The 21,761-nt window shown below is 29.5% G+C and overlaps 9 protein-coding genes across 9 annotated transcripts; 6 read left to right on the top strand and 3 right to left on the bottom strand.

Annotated features, from left to right (window-relative positions):
* Positions 1-258: 258 nt before the first annotated feature.
* FG379_000926 (uncharacterized protein) lies at positions 259-750 on the top strand (the record flags this gene model as incomplete). Its single annotated transcript, XM_067326336.1, has 1 exon — positions 259-750. One exon carries the CDS (start codon positions 259-261, stop codon positions 748-750), a length of 492 nt encoding a protein of 163 aa, XP_067184544.1.
* A 279-nt stretch (positions 751-1,029) lies between these two features.
* On the bottom strand, positions 1,030-4,014 carry FG379_000925 (uncharacterized protein; the record flags this gene model as incomplete). The annotated part of the gene is made up of 1 exon (XM_067326335.1): positions 1,030-4,014. One exon carries the CDS (start codon positions 4,012-4,014, stop codon positions 1,030-1,032), a length of 2,985 nt encoding a protein of 994 aa, XP_067184543.1.
* A 1,251-nt stretch (positions 4,015-5,265) lies between these two features.
* FG379_000924 (uncharacterized protein) lies at positions 5,266-8,148 on the top strand (the record flags this gene model as incomplete). The annotated part of the gene is made up of 1 exon (XM_067326334.1): positions 5,266-8,148. The coding sequence occupies one exon, from the start codon at positions 5,266-5,268 to the stop codon at positions 8,146-8,148; it is 2,883 nt and encodes a 960-aa protein (XP_067184542.1).
* A 22-nt stretch (positions 8,149-8,170) lies between these two features.
* FG379_000923 (uncharacterized protein) lies at positions 8,171-10,027 on the bottom strand (the record flags this gene model as incomplete). The annotated part of the gene is made up of 1 exon (XM_067326333.1): positions 8,171-10,027. One exon carries the CDS (start codon positions 10,025-10,027, stop codon positions 8,171-8,173), a length of 1,857 nt encoding a protein of 618 aa, XP_067184541.1.
* A 371-nt stretch (positions 10,028-10,398) lies between these two features.
* Positions 10,399-10,896, top strand: FG379_000922 (uncharacterized protein; the record flags this gene model as incomplete). The annotated part of the gene is made up of 1 exon (XM_067326332.1): positions 10,399-10,896. The coding sequence occupies one exon, from the start codon at positions 10,399-10,401 to the stop codon at positions 10,894-10,896; it is 498 nt and encodes a 165-aa protein (XP_067184540.1).
* A 569-nt stretch (positions 10,897-11,465) lies between these two features.
* On the top strand, positions 11,466-14,510 carry FG379_000921 (uncharacterized protein; the record flags this gene model as incomplete). Its single annotated transcript, XM_067326331.1, has 1 exon — positions 11,466-14,510. The coding sequence occupies one exon, from the start codon at positions 11,466-11,468 to the stop codon at positions 14,508-14,510; it is 3,045 nt and encodes a 1,014-aa protein (XP_067184539.1).
* A 547-nt stretch (positions 14,511-15,057) lies between these two features.
* Positions 15,058-15,919, top strand: FG379_000920 (40S ribosomal S2 DSRBD RNA binding domain; the record flags this gene model as incomplete). The annotated part of the gene is made up of 2 exons (XM_067326330.1): positions 15,058-15,067; positions 15,129-15,919. 2 exons carry the CDS (start codon positions 15,058-15,060, stop codon positions 15,917-15,919), a joined length of 801 nt encoding a protein of 266 aa, XP_067184538.1.
* A 785-nt stretch (positions 15,920-16,704) lies between these two features.
* On the top strand, positions 16,705-18,411 carry FG379_000919 (uncharacterized protein; the record flags this gene model as incomplete). Its single annotated transcript, XM_067326329.1, has 1 exon — positions 16,705-18,411. One exon carries the CDS (start codon positions 16,705-16,707, stop codon positions 18,409-18,411), a length of 1,707 nt encoding a protein of 568 aa, XP_067184537.1.
* A 54-nt stretch (positions 18,412-18,465) lies between these two features.
* Positions 18,466-20,184, bottom strand: FG379_000918 (uncharacterized protein; the record flags this gene model as incomplete). Its single annotated transcript, XM_067326328.1, has 1 exon — positions 18,466-20,184. The coding sequence occupies one exon, from the start codon at positions 20,182-20,184 to the stop codon at positions 18,466-18,468; it is 1,719 nt and encodes a 572-aa protein (XP_067184536.1).
* Positions 20,185-21,761: the final 1,577 nt, after the last annotated feature.

Here is a 21,761-nt window from a genome sequence, read left to right as displayed (position 1 = left end):
TTTTGGTACGATCAACTTGAAAGAAGTTATTAAAGGCATTTTTTAATTTTGTTTGAACCAAATATAGCTGTGACATAACTACAGTCGCAAAGTATTTATGCACATATGCATATGTTACATTTATGTGGGTATTGTTTTTGGTGTTTTAAGTGTATAGACTAAACATAAACACATGCATTGTTCCATATAAACAAAATAACAGGAAGTGAATGAAATTCGATACAATAATAAAAGTGGTGTTTACGAATTAATAACAAAATGTTTGAAACGTGTTCTAAGTGTGAAAAATATGTTAATGAGATAAACAAATTAAAATACGAAATATATAGTTTAAGCAAGACAAATATAAAGAGTCAAAAAATTATACAGGACAAATATGAAAAGAGGATAAATGAGTTATTAATGAATAAAAATGAGCTTGAGAAAAGTATTAAAGAATATAAGGAATACAAAAGTAACTCGGAGCAATATTATAAAGAAGTAAACAATACACTGTTAATTGCAAAGTCAAAATTAAAAGAATTACAGGAGAGAATACTGCTCTTGGAGAGAACTAATTTCGAATTGAACAATAAGTTTAGGGAATCACAATCACTATTGGATATATTACTTGAGAAAGAGAATATGAATAGTGTAATTCACGAGTTTAGCGAAACCACTAACTGCAGTAACACAGATGATAAAAGTAACAACAGTAAAAAAATAAGTACTTTTACAATACAAGAAACAAGTCCGTTGTGTATTAAATAAATAGAAAACAAAATATGTAGCTATAATTTAACACAGTAATCGAGATAAAATATAACTGTTATACAATACCTGACATAAGCATACTGTTAAAAGATAATGATGAATATTATTTAAAAAAATGTGTAAATATAGAGGTGAAATGCCAAATAATTCCAAACCGTTAGAACATATTTTTAATAGTTTATTTTATTATATGTATTTGTATACTCGCAAATGATGTGTAAATAATTAATTAGCTCTCTATTAGTGTACATATTAGTTCCTTGTTTTTAATTTAGTTTATTGTTGAACAGACACATAATATACAATGATTCCGCCAACTAAAATTAAAAACAAAATGCCAATGAATGAAAGTACAAACGTAGATTGTGAATACCAAGGTTTGTTATCTCTCAAATCCCTCATAGAGTTATCTGAGAATTCACCAAAATGGTCACCACGTTCCCGTTGATCATTTGGATTTCCAACTTCGTGCATGTTAACAGAACCCATTTTTTCTGGAGGAAGTTGGAACATTGGAATACCAAATCTAGGCCCTCCTGATTGGCCAATCAATCCATTTAGATGTTCACTGTGAATATTCACACCATTTTGGCCCACGTAATTTCGCCTTTGGTGAATTTGACTAGAATCTATATACTTTGGCTTTAACACTATTTCTTCTTTTAAGTAGTCAATTTCGTTATCAACATTTGAACCTCGTTTTTTGACTGGCAATGTTTTATCGTTAACATTCTTTCTTCTAATTAGCTTTATATACTTGTTTCTATCTAAAGAAATATCTGAATCAAAACTTTTTCCAATAGAACTACTTTTTGGAGATATTACTGGAATTATTCTATTACTTTTGGCAATTCTTGGAACATTAGGAATGTATCTAGCCCTTTGATCTTCTACAAGTTGATACGGTTCATTTCTCCTTATTTTTTTTCCGTGTGAAAGTCTATCATATGGAAGTTTAACCAAAATTCTTGAATCATCATCATCATCATCATCCACTTTTCTTCCACTTACTCTTACATACCTTCTTATTATTGGTTGTTTATTCCCTATTGCCCTTACTGGTATTAGTCTGGGAGTGTTTTGCGTGACTCTTTTTACTAATATTGGCTTTTCAGTTTCTACTTTCTTTCCTAGTATTATTTTATTCGGCTCTTTTTCTGGTTTGACTATTTTTTCTATCAATACTTTTCTTTGGGTAACTGGCTCTTTTATTATTTTTGGTTTATTACCAATTACCTTTCTAACTAGTATTTTTTCAGTCGGTTTTTGTATTAACTTTGGTTCCACTACCTTTCTTAGAACAACTTTTTGAGCTGGAGCAGCAACTATATTTTGTGGTTGCAGCATGATTCTAGTTCTCTGTTGTGGTTCTACTATCTTTCCTAACAAAACTTTTTGAGTTGGTCGAATAGTGGCTATTTTTTGTGGTTGCATTACTACCTTTGTTTTTGGTTGTGACTCTACAACCTCTCCAATCAAAACCTTTTGAATTTTTGGAGCGGTAGTTACTTTCTGTACTTGTGGTTCAATTACCTTTCCAAGTGTGACTTTTTGAACAGGAACAGTAGCAACCATTTTTCTTGGTTCCAGTATAACTTTAGTCTTTGGTTGTGGCTTTGCTACCCCTCGTACCAAAACCTCTTGAATTGGTGTGGTCATCATTTTTTTTGGTTTCAGTACAATATTTGGTCGAGGATTAGGGTCCACTACTTTTCCAACTAAAACTTTTTGAACAGGGGGAGTAGGAACAAGTTTTGTTTGCTGTAATATAACCTTTGGTTGAGGTTTGGGTTCAACCACTTTCCCAATCAAAACTTTCTGAACTGGTGGAGTAACAGGAACTGTTGTGATAGCACTCTCCTGCCGTGGCTCTACCACCTTTCCAACTAAAACTTTTTTAGTTTGAGGAGTAGCAACTATTCTTTTCGTTTGAGGCCTTTGTTCCACTACCTTTCCAACCAAAACCTTTTTAACTGGAGCAATAGGAACAGTGGTGACTATTCTCTCTTGTTTTGGCTTTGGATCTACTAATTTTCCAATTAAAATCTTTTTGTTTGAGGGGGGATCTATAGGAACAGTTGCTATTTTTCTTGGTGTTTCACGAGCTCTGATCACTTTTCCAACAACTACACTCTTAAGAGTTGGTTGTGAAACAGGAATTGCAATAGACTTTGGTTTGGTTTCCACTATTCTTCCAACTAAAACATTTTTATCTGCCAAGGAAACAGCTTGGCTTTGCATTGGGTTTGTTCGTACAATGCCACCAATAACCTTATCATGAGGTCTTTGAGGTTGCAAAACTGTATTCACATTATTAAAAGCAGTCCTTTGTGGTAAACCTGAAAAAAAATTTGGTCCTCTAATACCAATGCCTTGTTGTACTCCAACTACAGGTTTTGTTTGCCCTACATTGCTGCTAAACCCACTACCCGGCATATTAAATTTCATTACAGGACGAAATCCTTGGTTTCCCATGTTGTTTAAAAATCCAATAGTATTTCCAGAAGCATCACTATTTGTAATTTTGTCATTACCTGGGTAAATAAATGTAGGAAGTTTTTGTGAATTATCACTGTCAGTATCTTTCGAACTTGAATTATCTGTATCAAAGTCAGGATATGAAGATTGAGTTATGCCAATTTTTTCAGTATTTTTAAGACCTGTTTCTCTATTGGTGTCAACTTTTGTGATTTTCAAAGGTGAATTTTCAGAAATTGAGTTTTCAAAGCTAGGACCTAAGCTCTGAGTGATTTTTATACCATCAAATTCAGTTTCTTTTATTGTTTCATCTGAATCTTTTAAATTCTTACTTTCAATAATATTATCAGCGTAATCTTCTTCTTCACTCTCTCCGTCCAACTCGCTAGTAATATCATCTCCGCTTTTGCTTGTAGTACTCATAGTAGACAATTTATCTTTGGAAGCAGAGATATCGGAATTATTATCGCATTCCTCCGTTTCTTCAGACACTACAGATGCACTTTTCGAGTGAGAGTCATGTTTAGATTCGCTGTCATCACTGGATTCAAATACTTTCTCGTCCTCACTTTCGTCATCCTCATTTTCAGGATTCTCTAAACCATCATTAGATGTGATACTTTCCTTTAAAAGATTCAAGGAATTACTAAATTCATCTCTGGTTTTTATGGATGTATCACACTTAGCTAAACCATCATTCCAATTTATGCTAGTTAATATTACAACATTAAAAATGAAATACAAAAACAATATAAATTTTTGCTTGTTATTATGCACTTTCATTAAATTATATTTATTTAAAACCTGCAATTACTAGTAATATATTGTCATATACATATATATAAATATATATAAATATATATATATATATATGTATATGACAATATATATATTTATATATATGTATGTATGTATTTATTTATCTGTTCTCAGTGCTTATATTGTTTTTTGTTTGATCTTGTATTAAACTTAGGAACAAAAATAGATGCATATATTATGTTACCGTGAAACTTCCAATCTAATACTAACATACAATGAGACAGTAACTAGCTTACATTTATATTAAAGACCAATTATTGGTGAAAATTTGGATATTAAATATAGTAAAAATATTTTTTAAATAATATAATTATTTATTCTGCTTCAATTAACAATTTTATATTACCTTTTTTCATTTACTGTTTCTTCTTTACTGCGACAATTATTTCTACTATTAACTATAGCCATATAATAGAGATCTAAATTTTCCCGCCACCTCGTTTTAAATTAATTTTGCATTTTTTCGAGTACATGTCAAAACAGGAAATTAGTTTTTTCTTTAAAATAAATATAATTAATATATGAAAATACAAAGTTGAGATATGCGATTAATACTATATATTTATCAGTCTACAATTACATAAGTACTGTATTTTCCTTATTTTCAAAAATAGTGTATAAATGAAATACAAGTATTCTAATTCCCTGTGCTATCTTATTTAGGTTTAGAACTACCAATAAAACACTCACTTTCATCATTTAAAATTGCGTATTTATATGAAATATTTGAATTCACATAATATTAGTATTTAAATTCAAATTCAAAAGAGGGAAAAATTGAATATATATTTCGTATTCGAGATGTTTGTTCATTTAAACAGTAAAGCAGCAAAACCTTTAAAGACGAAACATATAGAGGTAGATTAATTTAGATATTCTTGAAACAGCTAACTAATAATAAAGTTATTCACCGCTATTGCCTATTGAATATCATCTTTTGGTTCACCAGGCAGTTTTTTTAATCTATTATTTTGGATGAATGAAATGTTATAAAAAGCGTGGCGGTAAAACAGTTGTGTATTTTACTAATTAAATATGCATAGATAGGCACTCAAAAAAAAGGGAAGAAAACGATTACTAGTTTAAACTAAAAGAAGGTTCATATTATAATTGTGTTAATAGTGTTGCAATATAAGAAAATATATGTTTATATAGCCGTCGATAAGTAACAGTATGCTGTTGAAAATTTAATGTTTTACAGTTAGAAAATAAGTAATGAAAGATAAAATATATAATGAAAATCTTAGAGATCAACTTCAAGCTTATTATGGTAAAGAAATACTTAATAATTCATCTAGATGGATCGATGGTTGTGAAAGTTCAATAAGCCATTCAAACTATTTAAACAAAGCTACGGAAAGTAATAAAGATGTGGGGAATAGTGAACATGGTAAAGAAAGATTAAATGAATATGATGGTAACAATTTATGTGACAGCGATATTGTTGGTTTTGAGTATGAGATCGATATAAACCAGAAGTTTGCTGAACTAACAGAAACAAAGTCACTAAAAGAGCTGTTGATATTTTACAACAACTTAACTGAAAAAATAAAGAAAGATGAACATGAAATGCATAATTTGGTCTATAATAATTACAACAAATTGAAATACTTGTCTAAGTTTTTTAAGTCAATAAATGACGAGGTTAATGTCTCAGATGTACTCGAAAGTTTTGATTTAAATTCTGATTCTAATCAATGTGAAAATGACAGTCAAAATTTTGAAACTTCTAAAGTGGTAGATTTTAATGAGAACAAGGTGAAATCACTGTATAAAATACTCAAAAATATAGAGGAAAATGTTTTCAATGATGAAAATTTAAGGAATTTGAATGGCTACTTTGAATATCATAATTTTATTACTTTAACTCTTAAGTTGAAAAAATTCGATGTAATATTGAATAATTACTATTCAAATAATAATTATAGGGATATTATTGCTTTATACAGTAAATGGAATGAAACAATTGAATTAATTTCTAATGATACGGAAGAATTTAAAGCAGTTTATTTAGAGTCGAGTAAAATATTTGAAAAAACAATTAATACGGTTAAAGGTTTGTTGATAATTAATGACAACATAAATATAGAGAATAGTATTGATAGTGTTATTAAAGTATACAATTCACTATGTGATGAAAAGCACCACTTTAGGGATGAATTTATCAGTAATATTAATATATATATACAAAACAAAACTAACGAATTGGTTATTAATCAATTAAATGAGTTAGATAATTTGAATGAGATAAATCAATTTAGCATTTTTAAAAATGCATGCATGCATGCATCGAATATTATTTTTAATCCATTTAAGTGCATAATAAAAAAATTAATTACTCTTAGTGATATGGAAGAAAGCATAGGAAAAGTAATCAAACACTTTTTTAACAATTCAGGGGATAAATTGATTGATTTTTTCATTCATTTGATAATTTACAATAAAATAGAGTTAGAGATCAACGACCAATTTAAAAATGTGATTGAAGGCATAAGTTATTTAAGTGAATTTTTTAATAACTTAGATAATATTTTAACCATTAATGTTGGTATTAGAGACGAAATTGGAGCGAAAAGTAATAATATTGACATTGAGAGCGGAGAATCTTCCAAAATATATCAGGAATGGTGCAAACAAATATTGAATAGTATATTTAGTATAGACAACATAAACACAAAGATAGGCTATCTGTGGGAGAGTCTATTTGACGAAATGGTGAATAATGCAAATGAAGTCAATTGTAATAATAGTTTAATGAATACATTTCTCAGTTTTAATAAAAATGTTATAGATACTTGCATTCATGGTGATATATTCAATTTTATTACCAAATACTACGAATTAAACACAATGGACTGCGATTCATGTGAAAATCTAGTAAGGAGGAATATTAAAAGCTTTTTTCAATTAATAATTTCAGATTCAAGTATTTGTATTAGTAATGTTTATTTTTCGGGGATAAAAAATGAATATGTGTCATGCATAGACAATTATAATGTAGTAAAAGATGCAATTTTAGTCGAGTTAACTTCATATAAATCATGTGATAAAGAGCTTATAGATAATGAAACAGGGAGAGATAATGTAGATAGTAGTGTGGAATACGGCAGTTTGGCTGTTAAACTATCTGTAGTTGATTATAGGATTAAGATGAAGTACTTTATATTGATGATATTAACTATAAGACACTTAAGAAAATATACACTAATTTCAAGCATATCACTTTTTCATAGGTGTTTTTATAATAAAGAATTTACAGAAAGCACTAATTTGAATAGATTCATCAACGATTCTGCTAATAATAGTAATAGTAATTTTGAATATAACTTAAATATCATCGATTCTAGGGATGAAATAATGAAAGATCCATTAATAAGTGAAATAAGAGAGGATGTAAGTATGCAAATAATCCAAATAATATATAAACGTTTTGAGTTGTTATATATGAATATATTTGTAATATGGAATGTAAACATAATAATGAGTGAAACAATGGAAAGCGTGAAAAGTTGTATTAGTTTTGATGAATTTATAGACATTATTAATTCAAAAGTATCATTATTAATTGACACATTATGTGAATTTGATAAATGCCGAAATAATACATCCTCAAAAAATGTTTTAATTAATGATTTTATATTTCCACTTGATGAACACGAGAAATCTGTAATTTATGGTAAATGGTGTAAAAATTATCGTATACTGAGTGATTTTGACTTGAACAATAATAAACATTTAAATAACGAATTCTCATTTTGGATTTCGCAGATAATTAATGGAGTGTTAATTGAGGTTTTATCAATATTAAAGACAAACTCCACCTTTACACAAACTGGTAGTAATAGTGAGAGCATTCTAATCGAAATAACATATAACAATAGTAGTAATGTTGGTTGTGACATTAGTTATGAAAATAAAAAAAAAGTACTTGGTAACAAAGAATCTTCGATTAAATCTTTGACTAGATTTTGGGAAAAAATAAGTAAGGGATTTTTAAGATATAGCAAAGAGTTTAATATAATATATTCTTTGTTTTGTGAAATATATAACACAATAATCGATAAAACACAAACAATAAACGATGACATTGTATACTGAACCACTAATAATAATAATAAGATTAATTTAACATCATTAAATTATAATAATAAGATTCGTATGTGTCTATGTCATTAACAATATAATACCAATAATGCAAATATTTTATGATATTTCTAAGTATAATCATTTCTGCTTCTCTCACTTTAATTACTGGTAATTGGTGTACGCTCTTATCTCCGAAATGGTTGATTATATTAATCGCAGAAGATCTTAATTTATCTATCTTAGATTGAATGATGGAAATACCAACAGATGCGGCATCAATCTCTATTTTCCTTTCCAATGGTTTCAAAATTACATATGGGTTTATGTTAATGACTATACTGTTACCGCTATCGTAATGATATTTAATATAAGAGATAAGTTTTAAACAAAAAATAAAGTTGAAATTAACTGCATTATCTTCTTCAAAATAGTAATTGTGTACAGTATTTAATGAACAATCGAATCTTTTTAGTATTATATTCACAGTTTCTTCATTCAATAGAATCTCTGATGTATTAGATGAAAATTCATGAATATTCGTATTGCTGTTGATACTACTGTTACCTGTGTTATCTACATTAACTCCAATATTACTTTTATTCATATCATGACTTTTGAAAATGATTTTTGGAAAAATAATGGGAAGAATCATCTTGTGGGATTTTGTCAGCCACTGACCCCTGACGATAAAAATTTCAGAATCGGTTAAGCTTTTGTTATCATCAAAAAATAACTCATCCCCTCTGTGGAAATTCTTGTTTGATAACAATTTTATTCCAAACATATTCATATTAGATTCATAGTCTTTGTTTTTATCTTTAAAATAAGGCAATTCCGTGTTATTATCATTGTTTACACTTTCCTCCTTGTTTCGATAAAGTGAGAAGCTAACGCATGAATTACAATTTGCTCTCCTCATAAATAATAGATAAGGTATGAAGGCAAGGCCATTACCTATTTTAATTGAATATGATCTAACAACCATATAAGACCATTGGATATCATATTGAGTTATTGGAGCCTCGTTTAAATAGTCTACTTCTTGTGAAATTCCCAGCTCCCTTTTTATTATAGTTGAATAAATATATGAAGTCGCCAATTTACAATGTTTTTCTATCACATCATAAATACCTTCCATAGTAGTACCAAAAGATGCTACCTGAAAATCATTTTTGTTCATTGAAAATATGCCGTTCTTTTTGAACCATTTTACCGAAGGTAGTATTTTAAATATCGGGTACAAAGGGGATTCACCTAACATTCTTTTATGCTTTATAAGCAATACCATTAGTCCAACTATATCGCTTATAATACCTTTTTCTATATCCATATATATTCTTTTATTTAAACTATCCTTAAGCTCATCTCTAGTGTAAAGTACATATTTCCAATCTAAGTCGGATATAACTGTATTTTTAATTATAACAAAATTGCTGATAACACCTATCCCATCTTCTTTTTGTTTAAGTGATAACAATTTCCTATTCCTATCCTTATTTTTATTTAATAGTTCAAATGTTTTCTCCAAGTACTCAAAGTTAAATACCCAACCTTGTTTGTCATTATATTTATCCACATTTGTTTTGTTATTCACAACTCTGTCAAATATTGTTAGTGCTCCAAAACGTTTAAAAAATAAATCTACCGTGATTATCCCTATTAAAGCCAATATCAATAAGTAAGTGAAGCTTCTCTTAAATGCGGTATTACTTGTAATTACAGTTTTGTTTCTGTTTTTTAACAGCACTGATGATTCTGTGTTGCTCAAGTTGCCACCATCGTTATGAACGTGTGGATGTATAGTTGGAAATGTCTTGCTTCTTCTGTGTGATTTTATTTCTTCGTTGCCATTAAATTTATTTAATCTTTCTTTTGGTGTACTACCGAACATTAACAAGTATAAAAAACAAGGAACTCAGTCAAGTAAAAAGAGCAATGTACAACATTTACTATTCTGCACTAAATAAATACAGCTTTGTTAGTTTGTTGGTTTCTTTTTGATTCAATAAAAACCTGACCTTAAGTTCAACTTTCAACTATTGCTTTATTTGCCTAAATTAATTTACTAATGGCTTCAGCAGCTTCCCGCCTAACATGTAATTTATTTTATTATTATTTCCATGTATAAAAAATATTCATAAAGTAAATAAAAACAGGCATGAAAACCCAAAACAACGGTGATTTTATTTCAAATTACAGATAATAAGTGTTCAAGTAGAAATTGAAAAGCTACATAGTATTGTTGAAGGCAATACTGAAATAATGGAAAGTCACAATAACCCTATAAATGACTGTTTTGGTAAAAACTTGGATTCGAGATCAAATTCCACTTCCATTGAGATAAGAAAAGTAACACTAGAGGATTACTCTGAGCTCATAGAGCTTATCAAGGATGTCACAAGGTGCGATACCTTGTTAAGTAACGAGGCAATAGAAAAAAAATTGAAGCATAGTACTTTTTTTCCATATTGTATGATAGATGTCGATACAAATAAAATTGTTGGATACGCTGGTTTATATATAATACCACATTTAGGTAGAAAAGACGATTCCAGAATTGAACATGTAGTTATATCTTCCGGGTATAGAAACAAAGGGTTAGGTAAGGTACTTTGTAATTATATTATTGAGGAGGCCAAGAATAGGTTTAACTGTGGCAGAATTGATCTTACAGTTGAATCACCTATTGCAAAAAAGTTATATTTGGGTCTTGGATTTGAATACCACGAAACCAATGTTATGAGAAAGTATTTGTCTTGAAAAGCATTTATTTATACATTTTTTAAGCTGTAAATAAGTATATTACATTTTTATCGGGAAAAAACAAATAGTTTCTAAAAAGGTAACATTTATTTTTGTTTTAATATAGTAAATATTTTACTCAAAGCTTCGTGGGAAAAACATTTACGAACAATAATTTTTCAATTTTTTAATTTACTGTCGATCGTCTTTTTTGTGTGTATGTATGCTTGTCATTGCCTTACATGCTTCTTTTAATGTTTATATTTAATAATATAGTCTTGTTATATATATTCCCACCTTTGTAGTTAATTAAAATATTTAATGCAAATAAGCAATATATTGTCATAGGTATCGGCATGCAGGCGGCTGCATTTTGGCGGTAGGTGCACTTCATTGTGGGATTTAAATAAGCCGAAATAGTGAATGGAAAGCAAGGACAGAATATAGAAAAAATAATATAACAACAGTCAAGTTTGCAAAGATAGGTTGAGTATTTTTATACAGGTAAAGGAACTGTGGAAGTGGTGATTCTAGTTAGCAATTACGATCTCGGATGAATCAATGTAAAGCTGAAAACAAAGTATATAATGGAGAGTTTTAGATATTTTCCTTTTTTTGAAAGAAAAATAGTAGGGGACGACTTTTTCAACTTAAATACAGATTACGAAAATCTTGGGTTAGGGTCTTTTGTATCGTGCTCTGGAAGCGAGAATTCTATTTGGTTTGGGTCTAGCGACGGTAAAATACTTGAACTAGGGCTTAAAGACGGTTTATTAAGCGTATTAGAAAACTGGAAAGCTTATGATACAACTGTTTTTGATATTAAATACACACACAACACGCTAATAACGATAGGAATTGATGATGATAATAAATGGAAAATAAAGTTGTATGCTTGTTTAGAGGGTAATGTAATGAGTACGAAACTAGATACCCATCACGAGATATGCATATACAATGAGCTAAAGGATAGAAATATTAATATATTTGAAGTTTGTGAATGTAATCAGTTTATGGCATTGGGAACTGTGGATGAGTTCGGAATAATGTTATTGTATGGTAATTTTTTTAGATCAAATAGTTATTCAAGTAATTTTATTCAACTAGACGAACCATGTACATCAATAAACTTTATTTCATCTAAAAACGGGGATGAATACTACATGATGGTATGTACAAAAACATGTGTATATTCTTATTCACTAACTATTAACTCATTAAATCCTAAATTGATTTACTGTGACAACATGGGGGGATCTAACATAAACTGCAGTTCAGTGCTTTACAACTGGGATGACGATGCTTCTGGAGTAAATGATATACTTGTAATATTTAGAGAGGAGGGACTATTTTGCTATCACCCCTTAAATGGTAACTGTTCGGCATTACCTACAAATTCAGGCAATCCCATAATGTTATCAACATTTAAAAACTACTTAATTCTCGCAAGTTCGCAGTCTTACATGGCAAACACTAGTGGAGTATACGGATCTAGAGAAAATGCTAATAGTACAAGATATGATTTAAATAATGATAAAAGTGGGAGCATGGGCAAAAACATTGTTTCGAGTGAACAAAAAAGTATTATTAAAAGAAAAATAGACGACGTTGACTCAAGCAATAACAATTCAAACGTTTGCGACATAACTATATGCAGTTACTTTCCGGAGCTAAGGTTTATTTGCTATACAGGTGAATACAATAATGTCACTCACATTATTAAAGGTTTGAACATGCTTTTTATTATGTGCTCAGGAATCACTGGTTTGTTAGATGAAAATTTTATAGAAAACGGTTTAGTGAGAAAGACAAATGTAAGCCACGGAAGCAACCTGCCAAACATTCTTTTTCATTTAGAAGAATTAAACATATTTGAAAGGTTACAAATGCTTACTGATAAAAATCTTTATGAATGGGCATTAGTACTGGCCAAAAATGAGGATGTAAATGAAACAATATATAATCAGGTTCGAAGATCATATGGCGACTGGCTTTGTAACATTAAAAAGGACTATATCAGTGCGTTAAATTGTTATTTAAACTGTTTAGATGACACAAATATGGACAATACAAGTCATGTTGTATACAGTTTGTTAAAAGCAAATAAAATAGATGAAGTTGTTATATACCTAAAAGAATATATATTGCATTCAAAGAGAAAGGAGAATTATAAAGATAGTTTTAATTCGAACAATATTGAACACAAACTGTCAATTGGAAAGGAGAATATTGAATTGCTGTACAGATTACTTGCTCAGTTAGAGAGATTTGATGAAATATATGAGTTCCTTGAATTGAGAAATTCAAATCAAGAAATAGACAATTACGAGGCAGATATAGCAATTGACATTTGCAGAAGTTATAATAAATACGAAATGGCAGGTAAAATATCAAAGTTATTTCAGTATCACGAAAAATATATGTCAATACAAATAGAGGACAAAAGATCATATAATGAGGCACTAAATTATCTTCAAGATACTAAGTTGGATGAAACACAGAAACTATCTCTTATATTAAAGTACGGATCATCATTAATAAGTAATTTACAAAAATCAACAACAATACTCATTAAATCATTAATTGTAAATAATAACATGCCAATAGATGTTTTTCTTCCTATATTCATAGATCAAGACAAAATTTTGTTAGATTTAACGTGGGATATATTAACAAGTGATGGTGACAAATCGGAGGTTAAGTTAGAGGATATAGAAAAACTGTCTGTTGAGTTATGTATTAATATACTCCAAATATCGCTTAGACAAGAACCACAAATAGAAATGTGGCCGAAAATAATATTGGAGAGGCTCATTAGAGTCGATAATTCAGAGAACTGGTATTCGATTCTTTGCATTTGCATACACTATAAGTATAATTATGGCATTTACTATATTTGTCAAAATTGCGATTTAGATCAATTTGCTGTATCTCAATATATACTTAAAGGTGACATTCAAGGACTTGTTGAATTTTGCAAATATTCGGGCAATAAACATCCGTTTGTATGGCAAGAAGCACTTAGTTTTATTTTAAACAAATTATCTTTAAACAGTGAGTGCGACAATTTTTCATTAATTAATTATATTAAAATAATACTTGAGAATATTGGCTCACTTAAACTTATTTCACCACTAACAATACTGGATCTATTTTCCAAGTACCTATCAAACAAGGAATCTGATTTTGAGTTACTTAATGTTGGCATTATTAAACCCTTATTGCTTTCTGGAAAAGAAATAAGCGATGTTGGTTTTAGTGAGAACACGTATAATGAAAAAAATTCGATTTTAAATGACAATTACGAGATTAGAAAAATGAAAAAAGAAATCAAAAATCTAAAAAATAAACCAAAAATACTTTCATCAACTAGGTGCAATCAATGCCATCTTCCACTTGAATTACCAGTAGTACATTTTCTTTGCGATCATTCGTTCCATAAATACTGTCTCTCGCTTCAAAATCAGTGTCCTATATGTTCAAACGAAAGACAAAATAAGATAAAATTTCTAAGACAAAGAGAGATACAACAAACAAATAAGGAATTATTCTTCAAATTTGTAAAAGGGGACCTAAATAACAACTCTGGATTCGATCATATATCAAAATCTATCAGTGTTTTATTCAAATAGAGTTTGCTTAAACGAAAATAAGTTCGTTTTATTTTTAACTTATATTCTTTAATTATATTTTGCATGCATTTTTTTTACATTCATTTACCTTGCATTTCAAGTTTGAAACATGGGCCGCCCGAATGAGACGAGACATTTTGATAACAAAACTATTGATTAATATTATATGTCATGAATAAGCAAGAAAGTATCAAAATACCAATAATTATTGTGATTGAATTAAAAAAGACATTAATAAATGAGACGAAAATTCTAAGTTATTGAGACATTAGTAATAATATATATTTGAGAAGTAAATAATTTATAGTTATTTTTAAACTATCGTAAACTAATATAGCCGTAATCACTTTCGTTCTATAGTATACATAAATTAATATAGACCAAAATTTTGCGGTAAATAGTGATTTTGTTTATTAGTTAAAGTTGCAAGAGGAACCTTTTAGGGAGAATATTCAGAAAAACTAAAGTAAGGAAATATAATTCGCTTACTTTGAAGCAGATTGACTCGAGTTTGTGAAAGGAGTAAGTATATACCAACTTTGAAGACATGTCATCAGGTAAGTTTTTTAATTTGCACTAATAGAATTCACTTGATTATATTAACTTTTAAATTTACAGAAAGGGGTGGTTTCGGAAGAGGATTTGGTTCGAGAGGAGGTGACAGAGGGTCACGTGGAAAAGGTCCAAGAGGAAGAAGTCGTGCGTCTCCAGTGGAGGACGAACTAAAAAGTTGGGTTCCAGTAACTAAATTAGGTCGTTTAGTTCGCGATGGTAAAATCAATTCAATTGAAGAAATATATCTTCACTCATTACCAATAAAAGAACACCAAGTTGTTGACTACTTTTTTTCATCCAATTCACAACTGTCTGAAGAAGTAATGAAGATCATGCCTGTTCAAAAACAGACACGTGCAGGTCAGAGAACACGTTACAAGGCATTTGTGGCTGTAGGTGACTTCAACGGACACATTGGTCTTGGTGTCAAATGTGCTAAAGAAGTAGCTACGGCAATTAGAGGTGCAATTATAGCAGCAAAACTATCATTGATCCCAGTTAGAAGAGGCTACTGGGGTAACAAAATTGGTGAACCACATACAGTACCTATGAAGGTTAGTGGGAAATGCGGTTCTGTACTTGTTCGTTTGGTTCCTGCTCCTAGAGGTACAGCTATTGTTGGTGCTCCAACTACCAAGAAAATGTTGCAATTTGCTGGTGTCAAGGATTGTTTCACATCATCATGTGGTTGCACTAAAACTAGAGGAAACTTTATGTTGGCGATCTTTGCTGCATTGAAAAGTACATATGCCTACTTAACACCTGATTTATGGAAGGAATACTCATTTACTCCATCGCCATACAAACAATTCTCTGACTTCCTTGCTGTTACTGGAAACAAAGTTTCTGTTTAAATTGTTTAGGGATTCAAATTGTTATTTACTTTAATTTTATATTCCCAGAATACGAAATTTTGAACTAGCTTTAATTAATTTAAATTGAAAAGCCTACTGTCCCACTTTTTTGAGTTGTTTTAAATATAGTGTTTGCAAGAAAGTCATTTGGATTCCAACTATTATGCTCAACTAGATTAGACACTGATGCAGTGCCGTAACCTAGGCAGTAGGAGTTTAATGATGCTAATTTAGTTTGTTATAGAAAACATAAAGGCCGATATGGGATTCTACTCGAAATATTTGTTCGTCCGACATAATTAGGAACAAGCTAGAATTGTGATAATATAGTTAGAATATAGCACTAATCACTCTATGTGGAAATACATACCTTTTTCGTGTATATTTATTTGTCAAAAACTTAGTGTTCAACTAAAGAGGCTGTGATAGACACCATATATTGCCGTGAGATTGTATTTAAATGGCAAAACAATATTGAAGTGCTTAAAAAAGCTGTGGCTTACAAAACAAACGGAATATAATCAGAAAATATGTGAACAAGTGAATAAATGTGCACAAAATTGATTAATTATGCATAATTGTAAATATACCCTAAGCTGCAACAAAGGTATTAACTGTACGAGATATTTGGCGCCAAAACATGTCATTTTGACATTCAGGTTTGTATTTGTTAGTTGATGTATATAAGAAAGGTGAGTATAGGTAGGAAGAAAAAAGTGTAGCATAGCATATTTAAAAATTATACTCGAGTAAAGCACTATCTATAGCTAATAAGCCAACAAAAAATGGAAAAAGACGATGAGATAGTAATAGATGGTGAGACTGAAGTGGACGATCTTTTATTAGCCTCAAAATTTGCCGAGCTGGAGAATATTAAATATGAATCAATATTATCAGAGGCACAAAAGAACAATAATAAAACAAAATGTTTTTCTAATATATTAACTGATAATGAAGAGGAACTGAGCGAATCATCGTCCGATTCTGAGAATAATGAATTTGATGATGATATAGTAGAGCTAATTAAAAATGAAATGAGATACAGATATAAAGGCAAGTACTCAAATGATTTTTTAAATAATAATGAATCTGGTTGTATTGAGCATAATGAATTCAATATTAATCAAGATAACAACGACATGAGCACAGACGGAAGTGGCAAGTTATCAAATGAATACTTGAGTAAATTTGGCATCGTGTTAGAAGACAATGGTAGTAAAAAATCTAAAAATGAGGAATTTGAGAATTTAGATGATATAGATGATTTTGATGATTTAAGTGATGATAATATGAAAGTGAGAAAAGAAGTGAAAGAAAAGTTAAATGAGAAGAACAAGGTGGATATTGATGGAATACGAAGTTGGTTGCCTAATATAGAGGTTGTGGATATGCCAGAAAAAGTGGAACATTATTTGCCATGTGAATATGTAGGAGACATATATTCAAGAATAAATGATAAGCAAGTAAATGGTACGAATGATATATATATAATAAAAAGCGATCCATCTGGAATAATATTAGATTTAGGTTCAGTATTATGTTTAGAAGATAAGACGATTATAGGAACAATAATAGATACATTTGGGCCTATAAACAGCCCGTTTTATGTGTTAAATAAACAAGATAAGATTGATGCAAGCATTCTTGATATTGGAACAAAAATATATTGTGATCGTAAGCATTCAACAATATTGGGTAAGGGAGGTAAAGTTAAACAAAGTCGTTTATCAGAAACAAGCGTTAAAAACAGAATCAATATTCCTCTAAATAAAAAAAGCGTTCATTCTTTATTTTTAAACAAGGAATTTGTGAATGAAACAAGTAAAAAGAGCAAAGTCACTAACGACAATAATTCTGGAAGTGAGTTGGAAGATGGGGAAGACAATTGCCACGAGGACGAAAGTGGTGATGATATAGGATATGGAAAGACCGAACTTTCAGGCAAAAAGTTCACTGAAAGATACGACAACCTAGGCTTAGTACAGGAATCATGCATTGAAGATACAATAGATAGAATTAGAAACACAAATAACACAACTACTAAACATAAAAATGCTGGTAATATTAAGTGCATGAAGCAAAAAGGTGTAAATAAAATAAAGGAAATAAACGATAAAAATATCAGAAAGATTTTTCATAACAATGTAAATAATGCATTAAATATTCATAAATATAACAGATATCAAAGCAATCATGAGCTTAATAATTACAATAACCATAATTATATTAATCGTCAAAATAATGGTACTTATCCAAACATGTTTATTTATCAAACAAACCAAATGGGACGGTATTACAATAATGGACAAATTAAACAAACGTCTCAAAATGGTGGTATCTTCCAAAATCATATTGAAGGTGTGTATAGTAATAGTACAACGCAACCAATATATTCAAAATCTGGCCAAGATAGCCGTTCTTCCAATGATACTTCAATTATGAACTTCAACATGCACCACATTAACACTTCAGATGGTATTCATAGATATTAAATAGAAAATAAAACAGACAATTACAGCAATGCAAGTACAATTTTCAACAAATGTTTATGAATTATTATTTGTATTACCATTTTTATTATTTGCATTATTGAAACCACTAACTATTTGTAATAGAGAGTTAATAGAATTGATAGGGTTTTTCTCTTCAGAATTTTTTACCAAGAAATCGTCACAAATTGAGTATAACCTGTTATTTAATGTTTGATCACCAATATTGTTCAAGTTGTTTGAAGTACTTTTGTTGCTAGAATAGCAATTTTCACTCTCAATTTCGATAATTGGTTTGTGTTTAAACAAAAGTTCGTTTCTTATAAATGCGTGTTTTCTGGAATAAGCCGTGTCAAAATCAACTGATTCTAGAAAAGAATTATATGACAAGTCATTCCAAATGCAATTATTACTAGTCTCTAACTTTATTGGATCTGACTCCATTTTATGACTATGTAGATTATCAAAGTAGCCTTTGATAGAGTTCTCGCAATCATCTTCACTATAACTTGAATATTCAAATAAATCAACTCCAGTGTAATTATTAATACGAACTTCATTGTCCAAACCAGCATCGTTTTCTGTCCTCGTTTCAGTTGTTTTTTCAGTTAATATAAAATCCATTGGTGGGAGATTTAAATTATATGCGTTGTTGTTATTAATCTCATTTTTCACATTATAATTGTTATGATATAACTGGTTATTGTTTGCCTCATTTGGTTTAGATTTACCTCTAGTATCATTACTTTTACCTGAACTGTTATTCAATTTAGCATTTAAATTTAAAGTATGAATACGCTCATATATTAATTGATTCAAATTTTGAAGTAATTCCTCAGAATTTATATTTAAGTTGTTAATAATAGAACCGTTATTTGCATCCTTGCTTTGAACCGGATTTGAAGCAGCTACATATAGCGAATAAGCAAGAGCTAATGCTGCTATCGTTGGATGTACACCTGGTAGCTTTGTCCCTAGTATTTGGGAAGTAGTGCTGACATTTGTTGTATTATTTACTGATGATATATCATTATAACCTGGATGATCAATTCTTGCATTAGAATTGCCATTGTTTTGTGAAGCATTATTTTTCAATCTTTGTAACGATGCGATAACCTGCAAGACTGCGGACAATAATATTGGAGCATTTATTTGTGGGTTGTTTGTATTGGAATTGACATTGAAATTCAAATTAGGGTTTGCACTTAAATCAGAATTTGCAATATGACTCGTATTAATGTTTCCAACATTACTATTACCGTTTCTAAAGCCAACCCCAGTAATAGAATTAAAATTATTGTTGCTAAGATAGTAATTCTTTACTTGACCCAAATTATTACTCTCAAATTTATTAATTTGAGTTTCATTATAAATGCATGATGTATTTCTTCTTTTATTCAGTCTGTTCGAAGGAGTTTGGTAACCATTTGTGTTTGGGCTTAGGTTAGAAACTGAAGTTGATATGTCGTATCTGAAATGACTATTCAATTCAGATGATGGCGCAGTGGTTCTATCTATACTATTTATTACTGAAGGATGTGCTTCACAGCAATTTGATATGTCATTATTTTTTAGTGATCTTTTAGGTGTGATATTACCACTGGCACCCTGTTCTTGTTGAGGCAAGTATGGTATATTAACAGTTCTATCCAGCGAATCTGCCGTTTCTAATGTTGGAAGTACCCCTTTTAAGTTACTAGAATGTTTAACTATCTTTACCTTTTTATCGACCTGATTATTCATTATATTTTCACAGTTATTCATTTGAAACTTCATGTTTTTATAATGTTATATTCTTTATACTTCGATTTACCTGTATTTACCTGTTTTGTATACTAATAAAGTGATATTCTATCCTATATAATGTCCATTCGCGAAATAACTAGAGACATTGACTCTTATACCTTTAGTATTCAAAACACGCTTAAGGTGTTATTTCACATCATTAAATAGCCTTATTTTGTCTTGTTTTTATTATTCAACCCCGTTTACATGCAACTACACTCTCATATATAGCTGTAATGTTATATTAAATACTTTGGATCTATTTTAAACTTTTAAATATTAATGTAAGATAAAAAAGGACAGTATACAGTGGTTAAATAATAATTATAATAGAAGAGAAAAAGTAACATTAAATCTAATAAATATCCTTCCACATCCACTTTTTTCCCTTCAACACTAAAGTTTTTTTGCATGATACTTTTATTTACCGCTATTTAATTGGTATCATATCTATGTCACTTTAAATATAATTATAATTTACATAATTAAATAGCGCTTTCTATTAATTGCTATTCCATGTTGGATCTGGATTAAAAACAAGATATTTACATGTTTTTTTACCCTCAATATCCTAATCATTTCCCCCCTGAACTTAATATCAACTGTTAATCTGTATGTACTTATTACTGCAGTTTCTTCGACAAAATATTTTGTTATACTTTATTTTCAAAAAAAGATTAAAGTATCTATTGTGGGAGAGTGTTATTTAATCCGTTTGAGATACCAACCTATTTTTTACATTATTTTAGACACTTTTTTCACGATTTATTTGTTCACAATTGCTTCACAATTTCAATTACAACTCTAAATATTGAGAGAAAGTTTTGTAACTGACTATAATACTATTTATAACAATTTTTGTACTGAGTGTGCGTGTATGCATGCATCCACATGTACTTTTAAACCAGTAGCAGATACTAGAATAATTCCAATGAAAATAATGAAGCTTGTTTAACGATCTTGATTAATATATCATGAGCAAGATTTAGAGATTGTGTTTTGATAGTCATGTATTTACGTTATGCCACTGCAAATTAATGAGTATTTACACTAATTTATAGTTGATGATTTAGAAAAAAAGGTATTTTGTTTGAGATAGCGCATATGGTCGGTGATGAACCATAATAAATCGTTAGGTCCCACTGCCGATATGAAGTTTACACCCTCTAAACTATTAATATTTATATTTAGAAACCCTTTATTGAATTCATAAACCTCAGATGGTGCTTTTACAAAATCATTTCTACGATCTTTTGCCGCCAAGGCGCGCCAGTAGTATAATTGTGAGTCATATTTGAAGAATAATGAATTAGTAAAAAATAATAATAATAGATATTTAATGACAAGAAGCAAACTATAATTAAATATAAATATAATTATCAAATAAAAGTTGGAATATTTAAATTTTAATAATTAAATATCGGTGGTGGAAAAAATATAGATATATAGATTAATATATAGTGGGAGATAATACTAGGGTGTAAATAAGAAAGGAGTAAACAGAACATAAAACACATTTTTACTTTTTTTCTAAAACGAGACCAGGATATTTTCGCATTTCTTTTATA

The sequence above is a fragment of the Cryptosporidium bovis genome (genome assembly GCF_009768925.1).
Source record: "Cryptosporidium bovis isolate 45015 chromosome Unknown contig_18, whole genome shotgun sequence".
NCBI classification, from domain to species: domain Eukaryota; phylum Apicomplexa; class Conoidasida; order Eucoccidiorida; family Cryptosporidiidae; genus Cryptosporidium; species Cryptosporidium bovis.
Note: the sequence above shows the minus strand (reverse complement) of the source record. Positions and strands in the feature narration are given on the sequence as shown.